Consider the following 27,993-nt stretch of genomic DNA (forward strand, 5'->3'; position numbering starts at 1 on the left):
GGACAGCGACCGGGTGCGGGAACACACCAGGGCCGCGCCGGGACAGACTCCGCCGCGGCGCTGCGCTCCGCTCCGCTCGGCTCCTCTCCGGCCTCGCGGGGCGGAGCCGTCCCCGGGCCCCACCCCCACCAGCCCCCCCACCCCGTACAGGCAGCCGTCCTCTGATTGGCCGCCGAGGGCACCCCTTGACACCAGACCCTGCACCCTAGAGCCCGCCCGGACTCCCAAGCGCACCCGGCGTGCGGTCGGTGGGAAGCCGGGAAGAACCCCAGCCCCGCTTTACTCGCTCTGTTTGGCTCGAGTGGCCGCTGCGCGGGAGCCCACGGGCCGAGTCTGCCTCTGTCTCCCCACGTCTGCTCCCGATCGCTCCGGGTCTCCGAGAAGCCGGCGGAACGGCCATGGGCGCACACTCGCATCGGGCGCGCCTACTTCTGGGGCTACTGCTGCTACTACCAGGTACGCGCGCGAGCTGAGACCGAGACGGTGCCCCGAGAGGGGACGCGGGGTCCGAGCGGCGGGAGCGCTGCGCCGGAGCCGGGGATCGCACCCGCGAGCCCTCCCTCCGGCCCGGCGAGCTGGGTGGGGCGCCCGTTGCCCCTCGGCGCAGGGCTTCCTGAGGCCTCTGCTTGGAGCAGGGTCCGTACGCCAGGGGCGTCGGCTCCACTGTCTGCCTCCCAAGTGGGGAAACTGATGCCAGAGAGCGGAAGGCTTGAAGGCCCCCTGGGAGGAGAGGGCAGTCGTTTCGCACCCCGGGGCCCAGCGTGTGCACCCACTTCCCCTAAGAGGCCCTTACCCGCCGTCAGAAGCCTGGGTGGGCTGGTTCATCACCCGGGGATGAAGGTCTGGCAGGGTTACAGGGGACCTGTTGGGAGAGTGCGATGTGGCTGTGCTCTTTGACCTGTCACTTTGGTGCCGAGGCCCCCACTCCTGAGAGAGCCTTGCAATCCCCAGAGCTCCTGCCTGTAGATCCTTCTGTACTGGGGGGCGTGGGAAGGGAGCAGGCACGATCCCATTTCAAGACCTGGAGAAGCTGGGGCTTCACCAGGGATCCCCCCATCCCCACCCCGGACTGCAAGCAGGGAGCAGTGGGCCGCTGACTCAAGAGGCCTGGGGTGTAGAGGGGTCGCCGAGGGGTTCAGAGATGTTAGGGCGTCTGATGAGGATGTGAAGACGGCCTCAGCAGGACGCCTGGGTCACACCCTGCAATCAGTGGAGCCACGTAGGCACCCAGCCTCCAAGGGGGTTGGTAGCCACACCCAGACAGGGTCCTGGGTGGGATGAAGGAGAGCCCCAGACCTGGCTGTAGTCTGTTCCTGGGAGGCTGGAAGGCAAAACACTTGTCCCAGGGGTGGCCCTGCCCCTGGAGTGGACTGACTATCTCCACCACGGAAGCAGAGAATGGCCGTACCTTTGTAGACCACACGCCTGCCCACGGTAGCGCTGACGATAGGACAGCTCCTGAGCTCTGACCGTGTGCTAGCGCTGAGCCGAGCCCCTCGGCCACGACAGCCCTGGGATGTGGGCATGCTCATAGTCTTTGTTTTTACTCATAAGGAAACTGAGGTTCAGAGAGGCGAAGCCACTTGTCTAAGCTCACACAGGATTTGCACGAGATCTGTCCAAATTCAGAGCCAGGCGCGTACCTGCTGTGCTTCTCACTGCATGTGCGTGACCTGATGGGATCCCTGTCCTTCCTGGGGCTCAGTTTCCCCACCTTAACTGGAAGGAGCAAAACCAGTCGGAAAGTCTAGAGCTCCACAGGGCTCCTGGGCCGAGGGGAGGCTGCAGCGGGCGGGTGTCCCTGGGGAGCGGGAGAAGGTCTAACTGGGTTGCTTTCCCCAGTGGCCGGCAGCTCCGAGGCCGAGCACCGGCTGTTTGAGCGGCTGTTTGAAGATTACAATGAGATCATTCGGCCTGTGGCGAACGTGTCTGACCCCGTCATCGTCCAGTTTGAAGTGTCCATGTCTCAGCTGGTGAAGGTGGTAAGTACTGGGGCCGTAAGTAGTGGCCGTGGGGTATGGGGCTTCTGGAAGAGGTTTTCCCAGACCCTAGTTTTTGTACTTCACGCATCTACTTTGACCTTTCTTTGTAGGATGAAGTGAACCAGATCATGGAGACCAACCTGTGGCTCAGGCAAGTAAGTGACCAGAGCCTGAACACTGCTGCCCCCTGGTGGTGGCTGCTCCATTTGCTGCCGAGAACCAAGAAGGACCCAAAGCCCAAGCTGGGGCCTTCATTCCTGTCGACCCAGACTGGGGTCCACTCACTGGCAGGGCTGTCTCTTCTTGGGCTTGGATCCCAAGGGTCCCCCAGGGCCCAGTCCCTCCAGTCACAGGTGACAGACCGCAGCTTGAAGGGAGAAGCCTTCTCCACGGTCACACAATAAAATGGGACAGACCTGGGCCTGGAGCCCTGGCCCCCAACTCTAGGGTGGGGTGTGAGACCACTTCCTTCCCTTTCTCTTGCCAAAGACTCACCTTTAAATCAGGATCAGATGCTGTAGTTGTCGTTGGCGGGGTGCAGGCAGGGGATCTGGGTTTTCCTGTTCAGATTAAGGCCAAAGAAACTGTCTTCCACGTGTCCTCCCCAGAGAGGCTCCCCAAGACCTGGGCAAATGAATCACGGGCCTGAAAGTGACCCTCCCACCAGCCCAGCCAACTGACCGCTTAGCTCACGAGCCTTCCTGCCGGAGGCTGGAGAGCCGGGCTGGCACAGTGCCTGCTTGGTGCCCCACGGCACGCGACCTCTCGGGCTGTAGCCTCACCACTCCCCTCAGGGACTCAGGACTCAGGTCTCTCAGCCTCTGCACCCAAACCCTTTCAGGATCCCAGTGGGATCGTGGCTCCTTTCCCAAAACCTTTCAGAGGTCAACCCTGGTTAACCTGGAGGTGGAAGTGTTCTGGGATTAGCACCATGTTTGGGGTCTTGGTAGGGAACATGTCTGAGAAAGCCCCTGGAGAGCCAGGCCACCTCCCCGACTTGCACCCACGCAGGAGGCCAGGCCCGTGCGGTCTGCAGCACAGAGCTGGCTCCATGACACATGGCGGGGGTGGGAATTCACCAAGACGGGTGGTGCCAGGAGAGCAAAACCACAGCGGTCTTTTTGCTGCCTCCTCCCCTCAGATCTGGAATGACTACAAGCTGAAGTGGAACCCCGCTGACTACGACGGGGCAGAGTTCCTGCGGGTCCCCGCACAGAAGATCTGGAAGCCCGACATCGTGCTCTACAACAAGTAAGGGCGGTGCTTCACCGCTGAGGGCAGCCCGGCCTCCCTCGGACCTTTCCCCACAGGGCTTCATTCGCTGGTTCATGCCACAGGCATTCACTGAGCTCCAACTGCATGCCAGCTGTGGGACATGCAGCGGTGCACAGAACAGACGCCCCCCTGGCCGCAGGGAAGACAGGCCCGAGTTACTACGTCCACGTGTGCAAATGCAGACTTGAGGGACGGCAAGGGTGGCGAGGAAGGGAAACACAAGGTGGGGCGGGGTGGGGCGGGGGGACCCTGCCCCGTGGCCCTTCCTAGGACTGACCTTCCCTGTAAGTCAGGCCCCAGTGGGCCCAGTGAGGTGAGACCTCAGGGAGGCAGCATTCCTCTGTGCACCTGGTGAGTCCGCCCTGCCCCGTCTGACCCCCTCCACGCACCTCCCCACCCGCTGCAGGCAGCCCCGAGGTTCCTCTCGACCATCTGAACCTGCACATCACAGCACCTCTTTTTTACAAAGCTGACACTTCCCACACTTAAGCTCTGTTATTAAGCAACATAAATTTTCACTGATATTTTATAGCATGTGCTAGTTTGCTCTTGGGTATTGAAAAACATTTTTTCACCAGTGCTTTATCTCTAGTTATAAAGTTTTAACCATTAAGCATTTTTCAGCACAACACTTCATATAAATTTAGTCTAATTTAATTTTAATGAGGAAAAGCATTCTGTGATCAGGTTGTTATGCTGTATTAGTACAATTAACTAATTTTACAATTAGTATTAGGAATGCAGTAGCTATGTTTTTGGCTGGATCCCACTTTCTGGTCACTGGCTAAACAAAGGGGGATCTTTAACCACTCCAGGGATGGTCTGTGTCATATTTACTGTTTTCCAAGAAGAAACAGCACTCATAAATATGCATCTTTAATGCACTTTGTATTTGTACAGTGGCCTATAGAGAGCTGGGACAGAAGACAAATGTGGCTGATTTGCAGAGCGTGAGCTGCCCTGTCCAAAGACTCAGAGGGAGCTGGGCAGGGTGCCAAAAAGTTTTGCTAAACTAAATTAACAAAATGGGCAACATTTTTAATCTCATGATTTAAGTGTTACAACTGTTTTCTTTCTGGAAATTTTGGGTGAACAGTGAACTTTAGGATGTATGCTTGTAACAATGCTGAGACACACTGAAGTGCTTCAAATTGGATTTGGGAGAAGCAGATACCATAAAGAATTTCCTTAGAGTCAGAAACTGAAAATAATATTGAGAGAAAATCATCCAACTCCTCTCACATAGTCAGAATTTCAGTTTTCAGGATGGGTCCTCTGCTGAGGGTTTCTCTTCATTTCAACTCTAGAAACACCTTTTAGTTTCTTATGCCAAAGTTTCTCGTATGAGCTTTGGCTTTCTGAAGTTCATTCTCCAATAGACTCCTCTGAAAGTGCTCGCGGTTTACCCCAAGTTCCCACAAGTTCATAACTCATTGCAGCCTTTTTAGATAATACTTTAGGTATTATCTAGATACATTTAGGTGACTTACCAGGATAGAAAATCCTTGGCTTGTTTTTTCCTTCCATGAAAATCTGAAAAATGCTGACTTGTGTCCTGGTACAAGATATCACTGTCAAATCTGGTGCCACTCTAATTTGCTTGTTCTTGTAAAATCAGGTAACTTTTGGGAGAGAAAGGGGACGCCATTAGCAAGTGTCCCAGGACCCCAGTTGTAAACAAAAACTCTCCTAGACAAACTGGGATGTATGTTAGCTTACTTATAAGTGGGTTGTTCTTTCTTCTTATATAAGCAAGAGACACTTTTCCTTTGTTTTACTCTACCATGTACTTAAGAAGCTTTTTTTAAAAAAAGATTTTATTTACTTATTTATTTTTAGAGAGAGGGGAAGGGAGGGAGAAAGAGAGAGAGAAACAGTGATATGTGGTTGTCTATTGCGTGTGCCCCACCAGAGACCTGCCCCACAACCCAGGCATGTGCCCCAACTGGGAATCGAACTGGCGACCCCTTGGTTCTCAGGCCGCTGCTCAATCCACTGAGCCACACCAGCCAGGGCTAACCCTTCTTTTATTCTAGAAGGAGTAAGAAACATGGGTAGACAGTGGTGAAAGGTAGGGAAACAGAAGGTGGGAAGGAACCTGTTGTGCTGGGTTTGAAACACGGAATCAGACTACATGGTTATTTTAGAACAGTGCTGGGAGAAATGGGAGCGTGGTGAATGGTAGAGATGTGCTCTGGTAATAAACCCATCTAACAGGGTTTTCAGTTTAGTGGGGCTCCCACAGTGGTTTCACACACACACTGTGTACACACGTCAGGCACCCGATGGAGACTGAATGAGGAGGCACTAATGAGGTCGAAAACACAGGAACAGAGGGTGGCAAGTATTCCCAAAGGTCGCCTGCCTCCGGGATGACAACTTTCATCCTGTTTCTTTACTTAAAGGGAAAATTTTCTGGCATTTGGGGTGTCTCAGTAAAAAATGTCAGGTCGGATGTTGTATGTGGCGGGATGAACCAGCGACATGCATAGGTGACGAGTGTGTCAGATTGTGTGTGTTGGGGGGGTCCTGGGCCTCAGTGTCCCCATTGGTATGTGGGGGTAGTTAAACAGGCAACCTTTCACCGCACTTGCAGCTCTCACATTCCACAGTGTACAAGGTGTTCTTAGAGTTTACCTGCTGGCGCATGAGGGCTGGACTGGAGACCACGCTGCGATGACCATGTGCCTCCTCATTGTCTTTGCAGTGCGGTTGGGGATTTCCAGGTGGATGACAAGACCAAAGCTCTGCTCAAGTACACGGGGGAAGTGACTTGGATCCCTCCGGCCATCTTTAAGAGCTCGTGCAAAATCGACGTGACCTACTTCCCATTTGATTATCAGAACTGCACCATGAAGTTTGGGTCCTGGTCCTACGACAAGGCGAAAATCGACCTGGTTCTCATCGGCTCCTCCATGAACCTGAAGGACTACTGGGAGAGCGGCGAGTGGGCCATCATCCGAGCCCCAGGCTACAAGCACGACATCAAGTACAACTGCTGTGAGGAGATCTACCCAGACATCACGTACTCGCTGTACATCCGGCGCCTGCCGCTCTTCTACACCATCAACCTCATCATCCCCTGCCTGCTCATCTCCTTCCTCACTGTGCTCGTCTTCTACCTGCCCTCTGACTGCGGCGAGAAGGTGACTCTCTGCATCTCCGTCCTTCTCTCCCTGACTGTCTTCCTCCTGGTGATCACCGAGACCATCCCCTCCACCTCGCTGGTCATCCCCCTCATTGGCGAGTACCTTCTGTTCACCATGATATTTGTCACCTTGTCCATTGTCATCACCGTCTTCGTACTCAACGTGCACTACAGAACCCCCACTACACACACGATGCCCACGTGGGTAAAGACCATATTCTTGAACTTGCTTCCCAGGGTCATGTTCATGACCAGGCCGGCAGGCAATGAGGGCAGCACTCCGAGCCCCAGGCCCGTCTACAGTGCCGAGCACTCCAGCCTGAACTGCTTCAGCCGCGGGGAGTCCAAGGGCTGCAAGGAAGGCCACCCCTGCCAGGACGGGCTGTGCGGGTACTGCCACCATCGCAGGCTGAAAATCTCAAACTTCACCGCCAACCTCACAAGAAGCTCCAGCACCGAATCTGTTGACGCCGTGCTCTCGCTTTCTGCTCTGTCACCAGAAATCAAAGAAGCCATCCAAAGTGTCAAGTACATTGCTGAAAATATGAAAGCACAAAATGAAGCCAAGGAGGTAAGATATTACATTGGTCGTTCGTTCTCTCAACCAGACAAAGGCGTAGGGCTGGGTTAGGAAATTAGACTCTGGAGTCAGCGGCCTGTGTCCAGACCAGCTTCATGTTGCCTCCCCATCCCCGCCGCCGAGCCTGTCTTCTCATCTGTAAGATGGGGTGACAGAGCTCATGAGTGTATGGTGCCCTGAATTAGCCTGTGGACTGCCACCACTCTGGGCCAGGAGAGTCGATCAGGAGATGGGTCAGAATGATCTCCCATTAGTATTGATCAGCTCAGCTTAGACTTTTAATTTTACTTTCTGATTGTGTGTGTTTTTCCCATTTATATATAATTTACATAAAGTGCCCCACTTTTAAGTGCACAGCTCAGTGAATGTTTGCATTATATATACAAACCACGAAACCATGATCCATGTGAAGATATGGGACATTTCCATGCCCCTTCCCAGCCAGTGTCTTCCTCTTAACCACCGATCCTTGAACTTCAAATAAATGGAATCACATAGTAAAAACTCTCTCATATCTGACTCCATTCAAAAGAATTCTTTAATGCTTATCCTTTCATTGCTTTTTTTTAATTGGTTTGTACTGTTCCATAATACAACTGTACTGCCTTCTGTTACCCTACAGTTCTGGGACATTTGGTTATTTCTAGTTTGGGGCTCATTTAAATAAAGCTGCTACAAATATTTTTGTACATGCCTTTTGGTGAACATATGCAGCCATTTCTCTTGAATAAATACCTAGGAGTGGAACTGCTGGATCATTGGAGAGCTATGTTTTTACCTTTAGTGGATACCAAAAGGTTTCCAAAGTGTTTGAACCAATTGACACTCCCCCCGCCAGCCACCATCCCGGGCTGGGAGAGGGCAGGGAGAAGAAAGCACAGCTCCAGGATCTTCCCAGTCCTCCCCTCCCCAGACCCGGCTCACACTCGCCGGGCTGCACCTTCCAAGGTCCTGACAGTCCTGTACAACTCCAGAGCCAAGCTGGGAGAGGGAGCCAGAAGCTTGTGCTAGTTCACCGTTTTGCCTAAACTCATGTACCTGTTATTCATCGTTAGTTCCAAGGTTTCCAGAGAATGGCCACTATCATTTTACCTTAAAGACTTTGAGAGTTAAATGCAACACTAATTTTTACCCTGCTCTTTTTACAGTACTATTTGTATTCTCTTCATATGTAAGACCCAAGTCTCATCTCTCTGTACCAGGCTAAACCATGTGAATTGCCGTCAGAGGGAGATTTACACTTGGATAATGGGCATCGTTAAACCAGCATTAACATAAACAGATATTATTCCTTAAGAACCCTGTGTCAGGCACATCAGTTCATTTAATCCTCATAACATCCTTATGTGGTAGGTATGGTTCTTATTCCCATTTTATAGATGAGGGAACTGAGGCTAAGAAAGGTCAGATAACTTACCCAGATTCTCATGACTAGAAAGTAGCAGAGCTGGAATTGTAATCAAAGTCTGCTTCCAATCCTCTGCTTCCCACCCCACCTCCCAGGCGTGAGGATGTTTACCCAGCAGAGACTGGGAGGGAATCACAGAGCCTACTGTGTCTTGGAAGCACTAACAAACCAAAATCTTAGAAATTCAAATAAAGTACCTTGTGGCAAATATAGAATAATTCCAATTTTACTTGTGACTCCTTAGTGCCATCAAGGGGACACACTTCTTCCAGCTCATCATGGTAAAATCCATCCTGTCTCCCAGGCCCATTTTGGTCACTTAATTAAATTACTACATCCATAGTGCCTCTTTGTTATGTGATTATTTCTTCCAAATCAGTTGATTCATGGGTTCTCTCTTCTCAATTCAATTATGGTTTCGTTGCTTTCTGAGTTGTCTAGGAGCATAATGAACGTACAATCCCCGTTCTTATTTCCAGCTTCAATTGAAGCCTTATTGTACACAATGAGTCCTGCTCCTTCTTCCATCTTTTACATTATTATCAGCAATTATTTCTGATTTCCAGCCTGTTCTATAACCATGCAGAATCCCATACTTTGGACTTGTAACTGAAGATGATATTTGGTTATTTGGGTATTGCCAGGGGCAGGGGGCAGAGGGAGAGGAAGAATAATGATGGACTTGCCTAAAGTCATTTTTGGATGTTGAAAGGAAATGTCATCTAAAACTGGGTAAGAACTAGCACTTTGAATCAAGTAAGTGATGTTGGATTGTATTTGCTGTTCTAACAAAGACCCAGAACACCCCACAGAGGTGGAAGGCAACTAACTGACTTTACTAAGTATAAATTGTAATTCAACTTAGAAAATACAGGTTACATGCACATTAAGAAATTTCTGATTTAAAGTAACACAAGGTGAGGAGGAGAGTATAAGGGAACTAATTGGTAATGGAAAAAAATAAAATTAAGTTAAATTTAAAAAATAAAGCAACATGACAAATGTTTTATACTATTTCTCTAGTGCCTAAAGAAAAATTTCAGAATAGTACACTTCCTAAGACTACATCAATGGGAAAAAAATACCTTGCAATTCGGCAGGAATAGCTGCACTGTATTTATTAAATGTTCAGGAGTGAAAACATATTCACACTGTCTTCTCCTTCATGCTTTGTTTTTTCCTCTTCCATGATTTTTGTTCTCATTTTTCAGATTCAAGATGACTGGAAGTATGTAGCCATGGTGATCGACCGTATTTTCCTGTGGGTGTTCATCCTGGTCTGCATTTTAGGGACGGCCGGATTGTTCCTGCAGCCCTTGATGGCCAAGGATGACACCTAAGCACTGATCTCTGCATCTGCCTGGGGCACGTTGGGTGGTACTCTTTTTTTTTTTAATTTTGATAAAACACACTTAACATGAAATTTGCCATCTTAAGCATTTTTACATTCATGCTCAGTGATATTAAATACATTTTCATTGCTGTGCAATCATCATCACTGCTCATCCCCATAACTCTTTGCATTCTGTAAAACTGAAACTATACACCCATTACACACTAACTCCCTATTTCCCCTGCCCCAGCCTCTGGCAACCACCATTCTACTTTCTGTCTCTAAGTTTGAATACTCTAATAGGTACTTCATATAAGTGGAATCATATAGTATTAGTCTTTTTGTGACTGGCTTGTTTCACTTAGCATAATATCCTCAAGGTGCTTCCATGTTGTAGTATAACACAGAATTTCCTTGCTTTTTAAGGCTGAGTTGTATTCCATTGTCTATAGAGAACACATGTTGCTGTTCCTTCAACTTGAGTTGTTCCCATCCTATTGTGGATAATGCTGCTGTGAACATGGGTGTACAAATATCTAAGACCCTGCTTTCAGTTCTTATAGGTGTATAATAATGCTATTTTAAACTTTTTGAGGAACCACCATACTGTTTCCACCATGGCTGTACAATTTTACATTCCCACCAACTGTGCACAAGAGTTCCAATTTCGTCACATCGTTGCAAACACTTTTCCTGTTTTTTTGTTAGTAGCCATCCTAATGGGTATGAGGTGATATCTCATTGTAATTGTGATTTGCATTTCCCTAATTAGTGGTGTTGAATATCTTTTCATGTGCTGTTGGCAATTTGTATATCTTCTTTGGAGAAATGTCTGTTCAAGTCCTTTGCCCATTTTTCAATCAGGTTAGTTGTTTTTTATTACATTTTATGTCTGTATATATTTTGTAATATTAATCTCTTATTAGATATATGATTTGCAAATATTTTCTTCTATTCTGTCAGTTGCCTTCTTACTCTGTTGATAGTGTCTTCTGATGCACAAAATTTTTTAATTTTCATGATGTCCATTGTGTCTATTTTTTCTTTTTTACCTGTGCCTTTTGTGTCATATCCAAGAAATCACTGCCAAATCCAACGTCACAAAGCATTTGTCCTGTTTTCTTGTAAGAGTTTTGTTTTTTTCAATGCTTTCTTAATAGTAACACACTTTGTATTATGAAGCACTGTCTTTGCTTTTGGCATTTCAATGTTTACTTATTATCCAGTTGTCTTGATTTTTGTCAAAAAAGAGTTATGTAAGAAAACTCTTCATTACGGATAAGTGAACATTTAACCAGCCTTTTTGGTAAGGTAAAGAAATGTGAGAATACAAATATTCCACAGTGATAAAACATATATAATGGGCTAAATATGAAAACTGTTTCCCTTTTTTTAGTTGCTGAAATATAGCTTGATAGAAAAACTTGCTGTTCAGAAATGTAAAAATCATTTGGTTCAGTATCACAACAGACGTCTCAGTGGTTTTTCTTATCTAGCCTATAATCTCCTTAACGTTTTATACTATTTCAGCAGTATCCCACTACTACTGTTTCTTACCATGCACTTTCTGTTCTTTACTATTTTTCTAGAGTCTAAGGAAATGTCTCCATTGCAAAGAACCTCAACTATTTATTTGCACAATTGAAACCTGTACTATGAGAAATTATGCCTAGTCACACATTCATTGTTAATGAACTTTTAGAACAAGGACATTTTAGGATGGATAATTTTGTGTTGGAGGAGTCTCCTGTACACTGTAGGATCTTTAGCAGCACACTACCTTCTACCCACTAGATGCTGACAACATACCTCCATCTCTTGCCAGTTGTGACAACAAAAAGATGCCTCCAAAAATTGTTCAGTGTTCCCGGGGTGGCAGGGCAGGGCGAAGGAAATCACCCCTAGTTGAAAACCATTGCTTTAGACAAATCATTAATACTGTTCTGAATCTGAATACAACAGCAAGAGATGATGGTTGACAGAGATCATTTTAACCTCACTAGTCATTATAGCATTTTTTCCTATGTAAAAATAAAATGGACAAAATTGCAGCCCCTTGTGACATGTTTAATTAAGGGGAACATTTCTATAAAATTTATGTATAAAAATTAAAAATAACAGTAATGGTGACGTAACAGGCACTAAAGATGTATACAAGGTCTGTCCAGAAAGTATCATCCAGCCATTTAATATGAAAAATGGAGGTATCTATTGAAGAAGATACAAGGAACATTGTACATAGAACAATGACACCTCAGTCCCCTTCAAAGTAGGCCCCTTGGGACCTCACACAATTCTCCCAGTGTCTCTTTCACTATTCAAAACACTCTGCAAAATCCTTTGTTGGAATTGCCATCAACTGCCCTGTTGTATTTTCCTGAATCTCATCAAAGATCTGAAATCTCTTGCCTTTCAAAGGTGATTTTAGTTTTGGGAAAAGCCAGAACTGGTAGGGCACTATATCTGGGTTTATAGGGGGCTGAGTCACCTGGGTGATTTTGTTTCACAAAAAAACCTGCATGAAACGTGATGCAAGGACAGGGATGTTGTTGTGATAAAGCTGTCAATCACCACTTGCTGATAGCTGCAGCCATTTTCATCATATTGCATCTGTCAACCAACAAAGAACATTGAGCTAGTATTCTTTATTGTTGGGCCCAGAGGGGTGTATTCGTGGTGGACCACACCTTCCCAATCAAAAATCACAGTTAACATGGTCTTGATCTTGCTGCAACTTTGCTGCTCCTTCTTTGGACTTGGAGAACTAAGCTAATTCCATTAAGACTACTGAGTCTTCATTTCCAGATCATAGTCGTAGACCCATGATTCACCTCTGGTTGTGACCATCTTGAGGAAATCTGGTTCATTGGTAGCAGTTTGAATTAAGTCATTAGCAACTGCAGCACAATGTTCCTTCTGCTCTGGTAGCAGAAGCTGTGGAATGAATTTCGCCATGACACATTTCATGCCAAGATTCTGTGTCAAACTCTCAGAACCAGTAGTTTTGGAATCCCCAGATCAGCTTCTAGTCCTCACACTGTCAGTCGCCAATCTCTGTTATTGCAGCCCATACACATCCAACATTATCAGGTGTTCTGCTTGTTGCAGGCCTTCTAGAATGTGGATCACTTTCCACACACTCACAACCATCTTTGAAGCATTTGTGTCACACATTTATTTGTGCTGCACTCTTTGCATCACCCTGAAAGTCTTCTGAATCATCTGAATAGTTTCCACAGAAGAATGTTCAATCTTAATGCAAAATTTGATGCAGATTCATTGCTCTATTTGCTCAGGGCATTGTGAATGTGACAGCCACACAGTACATATGCTCACTCAACAGCATCTACCACCCCACTGACTAATACAGTGAAGTCATCATTGTTTACATATGCACATTCCAGTCCATTCACTCCTTGGCTACCAGGTTACATCAATGTAGCACAAATGTTCTTGATGGCTGGCCTTTTCCTGGACAGACTTCATACATGCTAAGATAGCTAACAGGAAATGTAAAAGAACCAAACCAGGCTTTCATTTATTAAATGGCATTCAATGTCTACCTACAAGAAAAGACAGATTCAAGCATTCACTTGAACTCAAGTGGGTTACATACTATAAACAAATAAGGCATTTGTTCCCTCAAGAGCTAAAATTTCTAGATCAAGTACAACAGTTCTATCAGGTTTTGTTCCTGGTCATAGCTGAATCAGGGACATTTAGAGATGAAATTTAACTTGCTTACCTGTGACGCATGACATTATCCTGCATAAGAAGTAATAAGCTAAAACTACATTATGTCTAAGGGTCCTTGCAACTCTCAGATTCTAGTATTGTAAATGTTGGAATGAAAGAGATAAAAAGGAGACATTACAGGTATGGAAAATGTATGATATGTTCATACCAAATTAGACTACCATCTTTAATTTTGGAAGATGATTTTCTCACAGAACAATTTAGTAGTATCCATCAACATGTTTTTAGAATGGGATTCACTTAATTGTCATGGACTCTTCTAAGATCAAGGATAAAGAGATATTACCACAATTTATATAAAATATGGTTCTACTAATTGTGGAAAATGTGGACAGGGATTGAAATTAATGTTAAGAACACATTACTGCATGTCCATGGGAGCTGTCTGTTGTGTGATTTCACAACGGAAAGTGAGCTATAAAAATAGTATAATAATTGTTCAATTTAAGCATCTAAAGAATAAAGTAAGCCTTAAAGGAGTTCCCAATTTCCATTTTTCATCTTTTTAAAATTTTGGTTATAGAAAATCAGCATCATATTCAATATTTACCACACTAAGTACTCAGCTTACTTAATGTAGCAGGATAATACTGTACTACAGACTAGCTGTTACTCAGTGAATAGGGGACAGAAGGAATTTAAAAATGTGTAACTTTACCAAATGCAGAAAAGGTTTTGAAGTCCATCTTCAAATACAACAGGAATTTTCCAGTGCATCAAATATGAACTTCACTGTAGATTATAAATTATTGCAAATTAAAAAGTATTACTAACCTGGATAAAAACATTAGATTTTTACTGGTACAGGTCAGATAATATTTTCCTGTTATTTTTAGAAGATCAAATGTTACTCAGTCAGTTATTACTTTATTCATGCAGATGGGAAACCTATTAAGATAAAGTGATATGAGCAAGTATTATTCTGTTAAAGCTTGCATGAAATTTGAAACACAATGGACATTTTCATAATTCTATAGATGCTATAAGGTATATATGCCTTCTGGTAACTAAATTCCTACTACAACCGCGAGGGAAGCATCACTTATTTGCATTTCCAATTTGAACCGGAACTGTTATATTTGCCCATTTATAAATAACAGGAACAAAAAGCCCAAGAGAACCAACAACCGAAACCAGAAGAAAAGTCCACAGAAATAGCCGATCAAGGACCTGAGCTATGAACTTCCAATCTTCAACAACCTGTTGCAAAACAAATAAAATATAAAAATTAAACACATGCTTTAACATTGTGTAATTATTTTACGATATAACACATTGAATTAAGGCCAAATCAGTTTCTGATGCCTACTGCTGCCTGGAAACTGTAAGTGACCCTGTGTTCAGAACTCAGGGACAGATGCTGCCCTCACTGTTAGAACAGGGCCTCTGTGAGCTCTCAAAGACATGTCACAGTGTCATTTATACATCAGTGTGTAATATCTTACAAGTGGCTTATTTTGATCATTTTTTAAAATTTTTAAAAGATTTTATTTATTTATTTTTAGAGAGAGGGGAAGGGAGGAAGAAAGAGAGGGACAGAAACATCAATGTGTGGTTGCCTCCTGCGCACCCCCTACCAGGCTCACAACCCAGGAATGTGTCCTGACTGGGAATCGAACAGGGGACTCTTTGCTTCGCAGTTCAGTGCTCAATCCACTGAGCCACACCAGTCAGGTATTTTGATAATTTTTAATGAAAATTAGAATATTTATACTATTTTATTACTTTGTAATAAAAAAATCTCTTTTGTTCTTAATACATAGTTATTTCTGTTACTTATTCTTGCCCAGCAGTGTTTACTTATTTTAATTTTTAAAGAAAACCCAGCCTGAGGCTAACTTCATGCCAAATTAAAAGCTGACTCAGAATAGTACCTCTTCAATTTAATCTCCCCCACCCCTCACCTGCTTGGTTTAGTTACGGATGTCCTAGGGCCATGGTAGGCTAAGGTCATGAGGACAAGATCTGCCACCAGGGAGCTCATTTCCTCCCAGTTTGTGCAGCCTAAGCAGGCAGCTGGCTCGGCAGGTGTGAGTGGTCTGAGGAAGGGCAGGCAGAGACCAGGCTCACAGCACAGGCAGGACCATCATTCCCTAGAATGCCAAACAGTCAGCTCAATACTGAGTTTTCTTTAAAATCCTCCAAGGTGCCTGGGGGGAGCTGAGAAGTGGGATGTGTGTAGGTGCCCCATTTTATGGATGTTTTAACTGGCACAGATTGTAGTAAAGATCTTTGATAGAACATAGGTCAACATTTCTGGCCCTCAATCTAAGCTGAGTCTAGGAGGGTCATGACCTGCATTTTTATCACATGTCACAGACCTCACGGACATCGTTCTCCTTCATGACATGTCTTGTAATATATCGAATCGAATCAAGTGCAGCTTCCAAAGTATTTCTGGAACATTTTGGTCCACTACCGCTCTCGGTTTCCTGCTTCTGGGTGAAGTACCTGTCTACGTGGCTTCTCATGCAGAGCAGTTTTGGAAGCTTATGGAGAAATATCTTGCGGACCCATGGAGCCATAGCATCATGTGTTGAGGGAGAACGATGATGAATGTTGATGGCAAAGACAGTCACCATAATTGACAGTGTCACAAAAATCATGGTAAACACCAGATACTCCCCAATCAGAGGTATTACTTTTGAAGATGAGGGTATGATTTCTTCAATAACCAGAAGGAAGACAGTCAAAGAGACAAGTACTGAAGTGCAGAGAGAAATCTTTTCACCTTCATTTGAAGGAAGATAGAAGACAAGTACAGTTAAAAACGAGAGCCCAATACAGGGGATAATAAGGAACAAGGTATAAAAGAGAGGCAGACGCTTAATTACAAACGAGTAAGTGATATACGGGTACCAGCAACAGCTGTCGGTTCTGTTCCCTTTGCTTCCTGTTGCACTCACAATTTCCCATTCTCCATTGTCAAAAAAATCTCTCTTGTCTACATCTTGGTCTTCTAAAATTATGTCCACCTGGGATCCATCGTAAGTCCAAGAACCAAACTTCATGGAACAGTTCTGGAGATCAAACGGGAAAAACGTGACGTCTATGGTGCAGGAACTTTTGTAGTTGGCCGGCGGAGTCCAGGTAACGGTGCCATCGTACCTGACAACAGTTTTCGTGCTGGCCCCTTCAAAACGTCCGTCTGCACTGAAACACACACACACACCCCATAACAATGCTGGAACTAAATAGCCCAAGCACGTGTCTTACAAGCCTGGTACAGAAGAAAGCCTACATTACAGCATGGAATACTCCTAAATTATTACACTGGAGATGTGCCTTCTTATACAAGGTCTCTGCTTTAAGAACATCTTATATACCTTCTTCCATATCGACACCAGGACTGATAGATCTACAACCCACAGAATCCTGCCATTTTTGTGGCTGAACAGATTTCACTTTACACACAAAATATAATCAGGCTATTTATACGACAGACATGCCTAGAGCCAGAAATCAAATCCTAGACTCCCTGCAGAGTGTGCTTCCCTCTATCACAAACAGCAGGTGCTTGTATGTTGAATGGAAAAGTGTATGAGCACCAAGCTGACCACGACTCTGACAAACAGTAGTGCCCCTAAGCTGTCCCGAGTGAACTGATATTCTGGAGAAATTTGCAGGAAACTGCCCACCAACATAAGATTTCTTTGAAATATTGTTCTGTATCTTAAAATTCATGTGACTTTTGCACAGTACCCTGCAATATATCTATGTTTAATGTAAAAATGTTTTCAATGACTTAGAGTAAAAGGATGCTCCAAGAAGCTGCATCACGCTACCTTACACTTAGTTTCCTCTTTACATTTCGAGAAGCATGGAGGTAAATTTTTAAAAGACTAAAGATATTTTCCCAAAGCATGTGCTCTGTCTTTGTGCTAAGTGCCTTCTTGCAAATAATGCAAAAAGTACATCAGGATAAGTACAAATCCCCAGATTTGCTCTGCAGTGGTCCTAGAAAAAAAATGAGACTGGCATCCAAAATTATTCTCTCCCTGAGTTAAAAACTATCCTAAAACACATTGAGGTAGGATGCCTGTAAAGTTGTGTTAACACTCCTTGTCATGGGATAATTACAATCTACTATTTAAGCAAAATTAGAAGGATGTACATTTGAACGTAAAGTATGACCTGGACTATTTTTAAAAAATACAAAAAAATCTGGGAAGCAGTCGGCCAAACATACATTCCAGTAAATAAGAGGGTAAACGGGGCTCTGGGACCTCCTTAGTGAGAACCCTGCCCTGCCACCCCTGGGCTGTGTGATGTCGGACAAGGTAAGACCACCCTCGGCCTCTGTTTCCTCATCTGTCAATCGGATGGAATGGCACCCAGCTCGGGAGGTTCCTGAAACACTTGAACAAACAGCACACGTGGCACTGAGCTCACCACCAGGCACAGTGAGTTCACTGCATGTCTGATTCCTCTAAGCGCTGGATAATGAGTCTGATAACTGGTTATCTCTCCTACCTCCTTACACTTTTCTAGGCTTCCCTAATGTTCTACAAATTTTAGAAATCAAAGAACACTTTTATCACCAGAAACAATACACACACAGAAAGGAGAGGATCCACAGAATCTATCTGAAGCCAAAGAATATAAGATCAAGTCATTTGACTTTACAGCTAAACAATTTTCAAAAGTAAGAAAACATTACTAGTGTCTAATAGAAATGCAAGTGTTTCCTTTTGAAACATAAAATGATATTTTGAATATAACTTACTTATCAAACAAAACGATGTCTGGAGTCCAGAGAGAATCTGAAGGGACACGTATGACTCTTATCCCACCATAGTCATCAGGGTTCCATCTTAATTTTACATCTTTCCATTCCTTTAGAACAAACAGAACTATTTCAATTTCAGTAAAATAAATAATCAAAAATACTGAAAAGTGTACACTTTTTGCCAAACCCAGATATTTTAGACATGAAATCATGTCTACTCGCCAGAGAGAAAGTCCACGTCATGTTTCTCGTGGGGACTGGCACTTTCGTGTCCCTTTGTGCAGCGGTTCCAGGCAGGGTCCCCATGAGACACAGTGAAGCCCAGGCTGAGCGGCCCACGGCTCTGCTCAGCACCCCCCTCCAACTACTACCCGTGGCCCGGAGCGGCAGCCGTGGGTATCTCTGGTCCAGGTTAGAGGGAAACGTTCTTTTTTCCAGCAGTGCTGTGAATGATTTGTTGGACTCGACCACGCAAAGAGCTGCTGGACTTATTACACGTGTGACATATTTAAACACCTTGTCCAACTTCCACGTGATAACAACTGTGTGATCATGTCAAGTTAAAATTTGCACCCTGAGAAAAGCACACATGCCTTTTAGGAGTTAGGGGTTAGGGAACTGCTAGATGCTTGAAAAAGCAGACTATGAACAAAGAACAAAGGGAAGCACTGCACAGCAGCTGGGGACATATGTATGGTGGTCCAGGAAAAAAAAAAAAGAAGTCTTTTATATAAAAGGGACTATGTACATAAAAGTAATTTGCCATTGCCCATTCCCATCTTTGCAAAAGCTGAAGCCTTTGAGTGACCAGTCTGCCATCGCGTCCCTGACCTTATCGGACGCCTGCCTCCCTGGGGCTCCCTCACCTCTCCTGCAAGCCTTTGTTCAAACCTTGCCTTCTCCGTGATCCCGTCCCAGTCCATCCTACTTAAAAGTACAGACCCCACTGTGTTTTCTCCCAAGCTTACCAGCTTCAGAGGTACTGTTTATTTCCCCCCACTAGAATGAAGTTCTTTGGGGACAGGACTTTTATCTGTTTTGTTCACTGCTGTTTCCCTAGTGCCCGGCACTAAAATAACATCAACTGAGTAAATACAAGAGCTCCGCTGCCTGCTGATCCACCAAGGCTAGATCCTGACTCACATCCCTTTGTGCTGCTGATCCTGAAATATAGTGGCACATGTCACCAGTCGGGTGGCCATTTGAATGTTACACGTACCTGTTTCAGCCAGACATTTGTTGTCATTAACTGGTTTTTTTCATCCTATAAAACAAAAATTTAAATAGGGTTGATTGTTCCAATTACAGAGACAAAAATTCTTTAAAAATGGGGTTTTTTCATTTTATATAAACGCCCCTCCCCATAGAGTTCTTACGGCCTGTTCATCAGTCCAGCTCTCTGGGAAAGCAGGGTCTTTTTTCCAGCCTAATCGCACAGTATCCCTTTGGCAAACCCTGTATCTCGGATACACTGCCCTGAAGTACACCACGGGCATTTTTAGATTTAATTTTCAGCATCTCAGCCACTATATTCCCTCGAATCTAAGACACAATCTAATAAATAAGCACAGTATTACTTTACGTGCTTAGCACTAAGAAAAGACAAGGCTGACAATGCGTCGTGAGCTGCCACTGATTATAAGACACATCTTGATTTCAGAGCTGCTACCGTGAAGAAAGTGTGCATCTTCGTGACACACAGCGCTTCAGTGCAGTCCTGAAGGACTGCAAAGTCATTATTTGCCTCCGCTGAGGCACAGATTTGAATCTCTGTGAAGCTGCTGTGTAGAAAAAAACACTGAGGCCACAGCTTGAATGGCAGCTTCATAAAGTTTGCACACCCTACGTTTCTAGAGTACCAGGGGTCCTGCCAGTCGGGGAGAGGACAGAAGTATACATAGCTTAGGGGACTGGAAGGCGCCCATCCCCTGTCCCGCCCAAGGGCGGGCAAATGACCCAGAAGGAAGGAGTCCTGGGAATACCACATGGCCATCCCTCATGCATTGAGGTTCCAAAGAGCCACTTTACCTTCAGGAGTGTGAAATTGAATACACAATGACATGCACACCTACCACATCCACTAACTGAGATATTGCAAGGCCAAACTTTATTTTTATTTTGTCATTCAGGTGTTCCACAGGACGAACCCATCTTTCATAGTCTTGAAATAAATCCTTAAACAAGCTATCTTCATGTTTTGCAACAAAGAACGGTTCAGCTAATCCTGTATAACAAATTTTTAAAAGTTAGTGTACTAGGTTCTCTCTTACTAATACCTCAAGTTAAAAAAGAGTTCATCATCACTAGTGAACTAAACTATTATTTAGATTATTATTAATGTACTTTCAAAATGAAATATTAATATAATTGTTTGTGATCAATAAGGAACACTCCAGTTCAGATACATTGCTTAGTTAAATCAGATTACTCACATGGAAACATGCAGAGCTCCTTAAGAAGCACTCAGAGTTTACATATATATGTACACACACACACATCAATACAGAGTTATTTAAAATCTAAGTAAAAAAACCTTTTAAATTACCAGGGTTAGGGGGTTGCTTGATATAAAATTTCAAACCTAGAAAACAGATATATTAAAGTTCACTTATCAAATAGAAGTGTCATATAAACATGCTTCAATTTATATGATTTTAATATAGAAACATATATTGAGTACATTATTCAGATATGTCATACCTTTATTTGCTATACATTTTTATAAAACTACCTTAAGACCCACAATTTTTTTTAAGACAAAATTTTTAAAGTTTTAGATGCCATAGACAAAGAGTGGTTATATTTGTGGTTACAGTTACATATACTTCTACTGAGTTTAAATAAGCATCTCTGAGGAAATGAGAATTTTTGGTGTTAAGGAAATGTAACGTGTAAAATTCAAGCATGACATTTACTCAAGACTCATGATTTTACAAAGAAAAACATTTAGTTAAAACAGAAAGTCACTGGCTTATTTATAAGTACACACATACGGATGTGTAGTAGCTAGTGATGGTCGTCATCCAACCTAAAAGAAAGGGTCTAACACAAGATTAGCAGTGTCACGAAATCTTCTCTTTTCATTATAATAGACCACGCTGTTTATAGGGCGCTACCTAAACAGTTCCTGGTCACTCCCGCTGCAGGGAGCCCGTTCCCTGCCTTTCTCTCACTGCCCATTTCTTCATCGACAGTGCACCTTATTCCTCAATTGTGTATCCTACTTCCCTGAGTAATTTAAGATGCTCTGTTTAATCTACAAGTACCATGGAGTTTGCACCATGCCTTCCATTAAAGTCTCCTTCTGCTGAAATGCACAGATTGGAAATATTTCAATTCAACTAGAATATTATACACTGGAGAGTCATTCTGTGCAATGTTTAAAAGCTGTTAATTTTATAGCTTCTCCTCTTCTAATCCCATTTAAAAATTCTTTGGCCTTTGAAATACCAAAAATTCTTTGGCCTTTGAAATACCAAATTCTTTGGCCCTTAAAGAATTTGAAAATTCTTTAAGGCCATTTAAAAGATAAAAATGACAAATAAAATGTTTTTTAATAGCATTAAGGGACTTTTGCCTTAGGGGCAAAAATGCAAACTTGAATTGTCACCTCAAATCTTGTTTGAAAGAGAGTGGAGCCCTGACTGAGTAGCCGAAAGGTCCGGGCTGGAGGCAAGCAAGAAGCAATTGATCTATGTTTCTTTCTGACAACGATGTTTCTTTTTTTCTCTCCCCATCTTCTAAAAATAAATAAATAAAACCTTCTTTTTAAAAGAAAGTAGATAGGGTATAAATACATAAAATGATGAGTTAGTCCCGACATTCTACTTAATGGTAACTTTAGCCTTGTGAATATCTTCAACATGTACAAAACGAAATTCATAATCTTCCCCAAAATGGTCCAATTCCCCACCTCAGTGAGTGCTCATCATCTGCCTAGTCCTACAACTTAAAAACCTAGGAGTCATCTTTCACACCAACTACATCTCCAGTCCAACAGAAAACACTGATTTTATCTCCCAAATATTTCAGTATGGTGATTAAGAAAGTACGAAGGACTGCAAAGCTGAAACCTTAATTTGAATACTTGGCACCGTTAAATAGCTGTTCACTTGCATATGTCACAATTTTCTAGTCTGCATAAATGATAGTTGTTGGCAAGATGTCAATAATTGTTAAAAGTGTATGGCAGGAACTCTTCATTATACTTGAACATTTTGTGTATGTTTGACTTTTTTCATTCTAGAACATTAATAAAAAGGATAACTTCTGCTTTGCTACCTCACTATTGTACAGCTAAAATGAAATAAATTCTTATGAAGATAAGTTCACTATGTAACTACATAGATAGCTCAAGGTTTTTAAAACAGGTTCTAGGAAGACAAGACAAGACAGTGTCCCCTATTGGTGTTCATCTACAAAAAATCGTATTTTCTTATCAAGAAGTGAAGAAAAAAGTCAACGAAAGTGTTCCACAGCTAAATACAAATATTAAGTCTTTTGCCAATCTTCAGGTAAAGATGAATTAACAGACAACATTGGCTATAATTTTAAGTTTCTTCCATAAATTCTTCTTAAATCTTTAGCATCTGCTACAACCTGGGCATGTTAGCGCCGAACATGTGGCTTCCAGTTCAGTTCACTCGTTCACTCGCCACACGTGGAGCGGCTTAGTGAGCCAGCCCCCATGCCCAGTGCACAGGTAAAGCAGAAAACTCTAGTACCTGCTTTCATGGAAACACATTTCCATATTTATTTACTTTCATTATATTGTAATTATAAAATTTTATGGTTGTGCAGAGAACAGCACACACGGTAAATGGCACCCCCGATACGGTAAGGTGGAAAACTGCCGTATCCGAACACAGCTACAGCCCTGGGGTCTATCACAGGATTTCGCAACTCAGCACCACTGACATTTTGGGCGGGAGAATTGTTGTGGAGGGGCTGCCCTGTGCATTCTAGGATGTTTGGCAGCGTCCCTGGCTTCTGTCTGCTACATACAACCCCTTTTAGATGTGACGGCCAAAAACATCTCCAGATATTGCCAAATGTCACAAGGGCAAGGGTGGGGACAAGCCTGCCCTGGTTGAGAACCACTGGTCTCACATTTTAACTACAAAAGTAATGTATGATCATTGCTAAGATTCAAAACAGAAGCACACGAAGAAGAGAAATTCTTTCTCTCATCCTCCCATCTCCCTTCCTCCAAAAGTAACCACTGTCAAGTGTAATATGGAGACATTTTAAAATACACACACAAGAGAAGAACAAATGTTTTCTTTTTAAGTTCTAGGACTTGTTTTTTTCACTCAATATTCTATGTCAGTATATGTCTCTCCATCTCCAGTCTTTCTTAGTAAGTTGCAAAGTGGTCTGGGTTATCGGTTTCCATGATTTATGTACACTTTCACCACTGATGGGCATTTATATAGTCCTCAGTTTGGGGTTATTTTAACAATGCTACAATGGAAAAATGCAGTAGTTAGTATCTTGTACATCTATTTTCCACTATACAAGAATTTATGGCACTGATTCTTTGAAGTGGAACTGCTGAGTCAAGGATACATACATTTTACATCTTGCTAGTTACTGACAATAACCTTCCCTTCCTTCTTTACCATCTGTAATAAGAATAAAATAAAATATCTAAAAACATTTTTAAGGGTGGTATATGTTACATATCTCCAACTCATAAATAAGGCATTCCTGGAGTAGTTAATCCTCCCTTCTAAGTCCTCTTGTATCTTTTTTCAGGTTAACAAAAAGTGACTTCTTTCCCTTTTTAAAAAATCCTTTTGTAGCAGTCCTAGGAGGCTATTTTAAGCAACAGCAAGATAGAGCAGTGAACATAATCAACCATTTTGTAACTGAGCAGAAATGTGTACTACATCCAACATTTTCAATGTGACAAATAAGTATGCTTACCAATCATTATTTTAAGTATTATTGATGCAATGCAGAGGGTTTTTTTTTTCACTCCAGGATTTTCATTATTTTTCTATTGATTTTTTTCACAGAATTATAGAATAAAGTATCTCTGTAGTGAATATGCTTTAGTAAACCTAATTTAAAGCTTTCCCTGACTCTCAGAACACTTGCAGTAAGAAAATGACCTTAGACAGTGTTAAATTTAGGTCCAGTCAATACTTCTCAAGGAGAGGTGACAATTTGCACACTTTTAGAAAAAGGTGTGAGCATCATCAGATTAGGTAAATGCTGAGTTCAGTATCATAATTTGATAGCATAAGCTTCTCCACAGGCAATAAATATGTATTATGAATATTTATGTTTACAGTATTATAAACTAGAACACCTGAATGTACATGAAATTGCCTCAGTTCCTATAACCTAGATGACCTTGGCGAGTCTTGCAAAGTTCCTCTTTAGAACTGTCGAGTCGTGAATGAATACTGAGGACTAGAAGGAAACATGGAAATGTGAGGAGAGCTGATATTTGTTAGGACAGTGGAGTAATGCTTTTTATTAGTTATATTGGTCTTACACTGTTTGAGCTTTATTGCAAATTCTCTATTTCCATAATTGCTGTCATGAGATCCTCTTGAGGATCCACCCAATTGATATGAATGGGAAACTTGTCTACTACTTTGCTACTCAAAGTGTGGTGCTCTAACCTGCAACAACCGCATTACTTAGGCGCTTTGTTAGGCAGAGTCTCAGGCCCCCTGTCTAGCCTAACTAGCACCTGCTTTCTAACCACAGTCCCAGGGGATGCCTGTGCACAACGACAGTTTGAGAAATCCTGGTCTACAAGGCATGGAGAAGTGATTCTCAAGGTGGCAGAGATGGCGGGGAGGTGGAGGAGGACAACAGGGGAACAATTTTGTTCCCTAAGGCACATTTGACAATATCTAGAGACATTTTTGGGGGGCTGCTACTGGCATCTTGTAAACAGAGGCCAGGGATGCTGCCATACAACCTACATAGCCCAGGAGAGTCTCCTATAAAAAATAGCTATGCAGCCACAGAAGTTGAGAAACCCTGACCTAGAGGAAAAGAAATAAAGCCCTGGCCAAGTAGTTCAGTTGGTAAAGCACTGTCCTGATACTCCAAGGTTGTGGGTTCGATCCCTGGTCAGCACACATACAAAAATCAACAAATGAATTCATGAAACAAGTAGAACAACAAATTGATGTCTGTCTGTCTGTCTCTCAAAATCAACAAATTAAAAAAAAAATTAGTCACAGGACTGAAAAGAATCATTTAAAAAACCTCTTCTAGCCCTGGCTGGTGTGGCTCAATGGATTGAGTGCCCGCCTGCAAACTAAAAGGTCACCAATTAGAGTCCTAGTCAGGGCACATGCCTGGGTTGTGGACCAGCTCCCCAGTTGAGGGCATGTGAGAGGCAACTGATTGATGTATCTCTCACACATCAATGTTTCTCTCCCTCTCTTTCTCCCTTCCTTCCCCCCTCTCTAAAAATAATAAAATCTTTAAAAATAAAAAGGAAAGTATTTAAAAAATAAATAGAAATCGTTTCAAACATTTAAAATTTCACACAACTACACACAGCTAAGAAATAGAACTGACTAGTAACTACCTAAGTTCCATAAATCACTCTCCTAATCACAGCCAGATCAGTTTAAAAGATCTATATTATTATAGCTTTGCACAGTGGCAGTATTGTAACGAATGAGGTTTATTTGAAGCACAATTATTGCTAATTGAATAAATAAATAAATAACCTGTATTATCTTAATATAACAGCTAATTATCTATTCTTTATTATAGGCAAAATTGCCTCCCGAGCCACGTTTCAGAGCCAAATGGCTGCTGGCAGACTGGATGTTTCCTTTTCCTGAAGATTCATTGTCAAAAACCCGTGAGGAAGAGCTATTATTAACACTCTAAGTTGAATATGAAGAAAATGTAAATGTAAAAGTAATTATGGTTGAAAGACCTAAAAACCATCTACCATTACCCTCTCATTTTAAAGAGGGAGAAATAAAGGAACAGCAAGGTCAAGCAATATGTGCAAGAAAACATAATGACAGGTCTCCTGACTCCAGACACAAAAGCATATTAACATTTAGGAGCCCTGTGCAATTCCATCATCTATTCAACATCACTTTGTTCTTTACCTGGAATCTTACTAAGAACAGGGAGCCTTTGATGATCCCTCATTTTACAGATGAGGACACTACTATCCATTCATTCATCCACGAACATTGACTGGACTCCTACAATAGGTGACATCTTACAGGTACAAAGACAAACAGGATAAGATTGCTGTTCTTAAGGAGCTCACATTGGACAAAGGGAAAGGACATATAACTGTGCCATAACGTGAGGATTATTATAAGAGGTATTCATTAAGTAGGGTGGGGGCAGAAAGGAGGAGGTGATCGTTTCTGATTATAACGCTGGACATGCACATGAACAGATAGCTATTTACACTAGTTAATGCTCAGCGATGATGTTTTATATTAAAAGAGGTGAAAAAAGTCCCACTTTCACCAACAGGGCTAGGGAACTACCCTTTGCTAGAATGTTGGGCACGACACCTGGAAATTCATATATATTATTTAATCGTGAAAACAACTCAGAGGTAAGCAGTATTGTCCCCCCTTTTTTTGTTTTAAAGAAGGAAGCTTGTCGAAGTCACATTAGGAGCCATAATGTGAGCCCACATTTGTATAGCTCCGAAATCACATTTCTTTTTTTGTTAAACTATGATTCTCTCTGCGCAGGATTTTCTTCATTTGCTTAAAATGCCTTCCGCACCACCCCTGTTCAGTCTACATTAAGCAATGCATTCTGTAATAAATAATTCTCGTCAAGATTATTACTTCCTGGAATGAGAAACCAATGTTCAAAAACCTTAAGGAAAGAAAGACAAGAAAGAGGTCTTATACCCAAATGGTTAAGAACTTCACTTATAAAAACAGGACTGATGCACTGGCCGCTGTGGCCCGGTTGGTTGGAGCGTCCTCCCCGAGACCGGAAGGCCGCCGGTTTGATTCCCAGTCCGGACACACACGCAGGTTGCGGATTCGATCCCCAGCCGGGGGGTGTCTGACAAGGCAACCGACAGGTGTTTCTCTCACATCTCATATTTCTTTCTCTTTCTCCCTCCCTTCCTCTCTCTCTAAAAGCAACGAGAAATGACTGACATCGTAGGCGCCGACTTTTGTCCCTGGCTTAGGGGATTCTTCCCTTTTCTGTGTTTAGTGCACACCTCACGGGCCCCACACACGGCCGTATTTTCCTTCGCGGTCCTGAGAGGACTGACTGCGTCTGAAACTTGCTGAGGCAGCTGACATGTGGCGAAGCCCTCAGCTTCCCCTGTCCCTGTGGGAGACCCGCTGCACAGGGAGGGCGCGGGCACAGCCCTGCGCTGGGAGCCGACGGGGACTCGGGCGCGACTGGCCAGCCCAGCGCGCGAGGCCGCCCCTCACCCCGCGACTTCCACACTCACTTCGGGAAAGAAGGGCGCCTTTTCAGAGTGTCTCTGACTGACAGAGTCGTCCCCTCACAGCCCCGTGAGGCCTGTCAGGACACACGGAGAGCGACCTCTTCCCTTCATTTCAGTGAGCGTCTGGGCTTTTCAACCGACCCCTCACGCCAGGCCCCCAGGGAAAAAGCGCAGCCGTCCTCCCGGCCAGGTTTTCCGGCGCCCACAGCCCCGCGCCCCGCCGCCCAGGCTCACCTCCGGGCGCTGCGCCCCCCGCACCGGCCGGACCCTGGCGCTCGGCGACCAGCGGGGCAAGGAACAGGAGGCACAGGACCGCGGGCCGGGATCCCCGTGCTGCCATCACCCC

At 43.6% G+C, this 27,993-nt stretch overlaps 2 protein-coding genes across 4 annotated transcripts; one reads left to right on the forward strand and one right to left on the reverse strand.

Moving 5' to 3' along the window:
- Positions 1 to 398: 398 nt before the first annotated feature.
- Positions 399 to 14,663, forward strand: CHRNA3 (cholinergic receptor nicotinic alpha 3 subunit). Its single transcript, XM_054588259.1, has 6 exons — positions 399 to 456; positions 1,843 to 1,982; positions 2,093 to 2,137; positions 3,124 to 3,233; positions 5,965 to 6,976; positions 14,583 to 14,663. The coding sequence occupies exons 1-6, from the start codon at positions 399 to 401 to the stop codon at positions 14,661 to 14,663; spliced, it is 1,446 nt and encodes a 481-aa protein (XP_054444234.1).
- Positions 14,658 to 27,987, reverse strand: CHRNA5 (cholinergic receptor nicotinic alpha 5 subunit). 3 transcript variants are annotated; one of them, XM_054588289.1, is made up of 6 exons: positions 27,882 to 27,987; positions 20,287 to 20,435; positions 19,431 to 19,475; positions 18,209 to 18,318; positions 16,591 to 16,635; positions 14,658 to 14,682 (listed from the first exon to the last, which is right to left on the reverse strand). In XM_054588289.1, exons 1-6 carry the CDS (start codon positions 27,985 to 27,987, stop codon positions 14,658 to 14,660), a joined length of 480 nt encoding a protein of 159 aa, XP_054444264.1. The 3 variants fall into 3 exon arrangements, with proteins under 3 accessions (XP_054444264.1, XP_054444256.1, XP_054444248.1); XM_054588281.1 differs by having other exon boundaries at positions 16,336 to 16,635; positions 20,284 to 20,435; XM_054588273.1 differs by having other exon boundaries at positions 15,934 to 16,635; positions 20,284 to 20,435.
- Positions 27,988 to 27,993: the final 6 nt, after the last annotated feature.

This window comes from Pteronotus mesoamericanus, unplaced genomic scaffold (assembly GCF_021234165.1).
Source record: "Pteronotus mesoamericanus isolate MK-2021 breed Mesoamerican mustached bat unplaced genomic scaffold, CSHL_Meso_final contig_1242, whole genome shotgun sequence".
Classification (NCBI taxonomy): domain Eukaryota; kingdom Metazoa; phylum Chordata; class Mammalia; order Chiroptera; family Mormoopidae; genus Pteronotus; species Pteronotus mesoamericanus.